The 3,788-nt window shown below is 48.0% G+C and overlaps 1 protein-coding gene across 1 annotated transcript in view; it reads right to left on the bottom strand.

Moving 5' to 3' along the window:
- The window catches only part of LOC106809189 (gamma-aminobutyric acid type B receptor subunit 2-like), a 45,548-nt gene that overhangs the window by 3,046 nt on the left and 38,714 nt on the right, over nt 1-3,788 (bottom strand). The window contains 2 exon segments of the mRNA XM_014812183.1: nt 538-621; nt 1,538-1,640. Of these exon segments, the coding sequence (XP_014667669.1) occupies nt 538-621; nt 1,538-1,640 (187 nt within the window).

Raw genomic sequence — 3,788 nt, 5'->3', positions numbered from 1 at the left:
TGTGTGTGTGTGTGTGTGTGTGTGTGTGTGTGTGTGTGTGTGTGTGTGTGTGTGTGTGTGTGTGTGTGTGTGTGTGTGTGTGTGTGTGTGTGTGTGTGTGTGTGTGTGTGTGTGTGTGTGTCTGTGTGCTGTAGAAATTCGAGTGTCCGCTCCCTGCGACGTTGATTTATTTTGATCGTTGTTTAGCAGAATAAACACGCGCGCTTTACCTGCGGTATTCACCAACGTTCTTTTGTTAGCAGACGCAGCATCAATACACGCGAGACTACCTGACATGTTAGTGTACACGCAATAATGCGCTGTTTGTCGTAAGCCACATTCGCAAGCACGCTCTGTACACGTAAAAAGACGAGCTCGGCTAAATCACTAGATTAATGTCTTTTATGAATCCCTGTGACAACCGATTACAGTGCACGTCACCCGCCATCCCAATGCATTTTCGTGTATCGCGCGCATAAATTATGTAATTCTTAAAGGAAAAACCGCTAGCGTGCGGCATACACACATCCGGTATCGAGCACTACAACTAACACTCACCTATGTATTTGGAGTCGTTTAGGACAGGCACGGATACTTTCCGAGTTTCCCACGCGAGAAAAGCTCCAAATATTAATAATAAACCTATAAGGGCAAACAATATTAAAGTTTAGTGACGATCGTCAAGACATTGTAAAATTGTTGCATGATTACAAATTCTCGGCAAACGTCATGAAATTCACTCTGACAGTATTTTGCATATTCTATTTGACAGTAGGGGAGTAGCTTTCATGAGCAAATATAGCGTGAGTAGGGGGCGTGACTTTCATAGCACGGATGTGACGTCAACAGCAGAGGCGTGGTTTCCACGACTTAGGCGGCAGGCATGGAATAGCGTAATTAATACGACAGGGCGTGGCCATCAGAGCTCACAGCCATAGTACCCGCTCTCAAGCATACATTACCCGCGCACATTTCAGCGGGAAATTATTATTATGCAATTAGTGCAACCGTTATGAGCACGTACGCATATCGAGCACATTCTGAAAACGGCGAACTACCTCGAGTGATCATTACATTATGGTACCGTATACTGTGGCTACCAAATATCTACAGCGTTAATTGTCACGTAAGCAGCCAAAGTCCACGAGTTCGTTGCAGAGGAGAGCGGACAAATCAGTCAAGTAGAGAAACAGCCTGCACCGCAAGAAGAGTATTGATTCTGCTCTGCATGCTAGCTGGACTTAATTATAACTAATCATGATAAAACAAAGAGTGCGATGACGGTGACGTTTATAACACTGAAGATGACGACTAAGACATCGACGATGATGATCACGAAGACACAGAGTGATAACGCCACCGCTATCGTCAACGTTTAGCGCTAACGCAGACGCCGACGCTGACACTGACGGTGACACCGGCGCTGACGCTGACGCAAACGGTGACGCAGACGGTAACGCAGACGCTGACACGGTCACCGACGCTGACACCAACACTAACATCATTAGCAACACGAATGACGTAACTACAACCACTGCAAATATTTCTATCGACTTACCTTTATATGCATAAAGTGCACCGGCAAAGTACCAGTGCTTCTCTTTACTCTCACAAACTATCATTTGTGGAATGATGAGTTCGTCCTCATTAAGAGGGTTTGGCTGAAAATGACGGATAAGATGATATATACGTCATATGCCCAGTCTCCTCGCACGTGTTATAGCCGGTCATGACGTCATACGCCAGCCTCCGCACATCTGTCTTCGTTACGAATGACGTCATACGCGCAGCCCTCCCCCACATGTGTATTCGTCCCCAATGACGCCATACGTCAGTCTACAGACACGTGCATTCGGTACTCATGACATCATACGCCCCGCTACAAAACACGTGTCTCTGTATTTCACATGACGTCATACGCGCCCTCTCGCCTCCTCGCGCCAGCCCTCTTGCAGCCTTATATACCGCGTTCACACGGTAATGGTTTGGCTCGAGCTAAATGGGCTAAATTTGGCTCGGGCCGGTTTGAGTCGGAGCGTTCACACGTACGCAAGTGAATACTGCCTGTCAAATTCAAATTCAAATTCAAATAAATTTTATTGCACAAATATCTCACAGATACTTTGGCAGTATGTCGCGAGATGGCGTTGCGTACGATTCAGTGTTTACTTCCGTTCCGAGTTAAATTATCAATCTTGAAAACATGCATCCTGATCAAATTTTTCGAATTTTTATACTGTTTTGTACTTTATTTCGTCGAAGTACACGTTCGACAGTCGCGGCATCTACCGCTCTACCGATTTAGCTGGTGTTAAAATTTGGCTCGGGCCTGGTCAGACGTTATCGATGGGACCAAATTGGCTCGTGCTAACTCGGCACGGCCCCGAAAAACCGTCCGTGTGAACGCTCGGCTCGAACCAAATTTGGCGCGGCCCTAATTAGGTTCGGGCTAAAAACGTCCGTGTGAACGCGCCTATAGTGACTGAGTGTGCGTATGAACGCCGCTGGCGCCCCCTACGCTATACCGAGCGTTCTCGCGCAATCTCGCGCGGCAGCTCTCTCGCACCGGTAGACCAGTAGCCAGTAGACCAGTAGACCGGTAGCCAGGTAGACCACGCAGACATTGCGGACGAGTAGAACAAAGGGCCCGCGCAACACGCAGGACGATGAGCGTCAGATGTAAGTCGCATTCCCGCGATATTCGCACGCGAGTGAGATTCAAGTTGCAGTTTCTATACTATAGATAGCCATACTCGTATCAGATACCGCGTGTATTGCCATGACGTTATCACAGAGAATGACTCTATAACGTAGATGATTGATTATACACGTATCAGATACCGCGCGCATTGCCATGACGTTATCACAGAAAATGACTCTATAACGTAGATGGTTGACTATACACGTATCAGATGCCGCGCCTATAGCCATGCATATATGTTCTATAATATATGTTGCACGAATGTCTCTATAATATAGATAGCTTTGCGCGCGACATCTGCAACGGATATCAGCTGCTGCCTGGTTGCTCGGCCATATTCGTTCATTAGAGTAAGACGTAGCCGGTCAACGAGAGATAGATGTACGAGAGGGAGGAGGGTGCGTTGCAGGGGGAGGGGAGAAGAGAATTACGGTACGGTGAAACGAAGTCGCGAGATATGTGCACGGAGAAGATGGCGAGGTATGAAGTGAGGAGGGTGTAGCACGGGTGAAATGCGCCCTACGGTTCGTGGGGAGAGGTGCGGGGTGAGGGCGGTGAGGGGAGGGAGGAAGACTCGTCACGAGGAGGAAGGCACGCCGCATAAGCAGAGCGGCGATGGGCGTGGAATCATCAAGCTGCGCGCGACACAAGCAGTTTCAGCGCGATTGCCAGAATTGAATCAGAAGCGCTTCTGTCTGAATCGTTTTGAACTGAAATTGGCGGCGAACGAAACGAATCACTTAAGTATCGTCATCGTCGCATTCGTCATCGCCAGGTCATATAGAGGGCGGCCCGCATCAACAGCGGCGACGAATATTGTCCGGTCGGGAAATCTCGTATGATTTCTTACTAAACGCGGTCCGTAACCCATGGGTCGCGACATTACAGTAGATCTGCACACAATGTTAATAATATAAGTCGTCTGGGTTCTCGCGCAACTATTCGAACATTGAAATTGACGAATAGATTATATGAAGGCACGGGTCGTCCGGCTAGCAGAAATTGCGTCGTTGACAGAAAAGGTTAAGAACCTCTGTCATAATCAGAGAGAGAGAGAGAGAGAGAGAAAGAGAGAGAGAGAGAGAGAGAGAGAGAGAGAGAGAGAGAG

The sequence above is a fragment of the Priapulus caudatus genome, unplaced genomic scaffold (genome assembly GCF_000485595.1).
Source record: "Priapulus caudatus unplaced genomic scaffold, Priapulus_caudatus-5.0.1 Scaffold335, whole genome shotgun sequence".
NCBI classification, from domain to species: Eukaryota; Metazoa; Priapulida; class Priapulimorpha; order Priapulimorphida; family Priapulidae; genus Priapulus; species Priapulus caudatus.
Note: the sequence above shows the minus strand (reverse complement) of the source record. Positions and strands in the feature narration are given on the sequence as shown.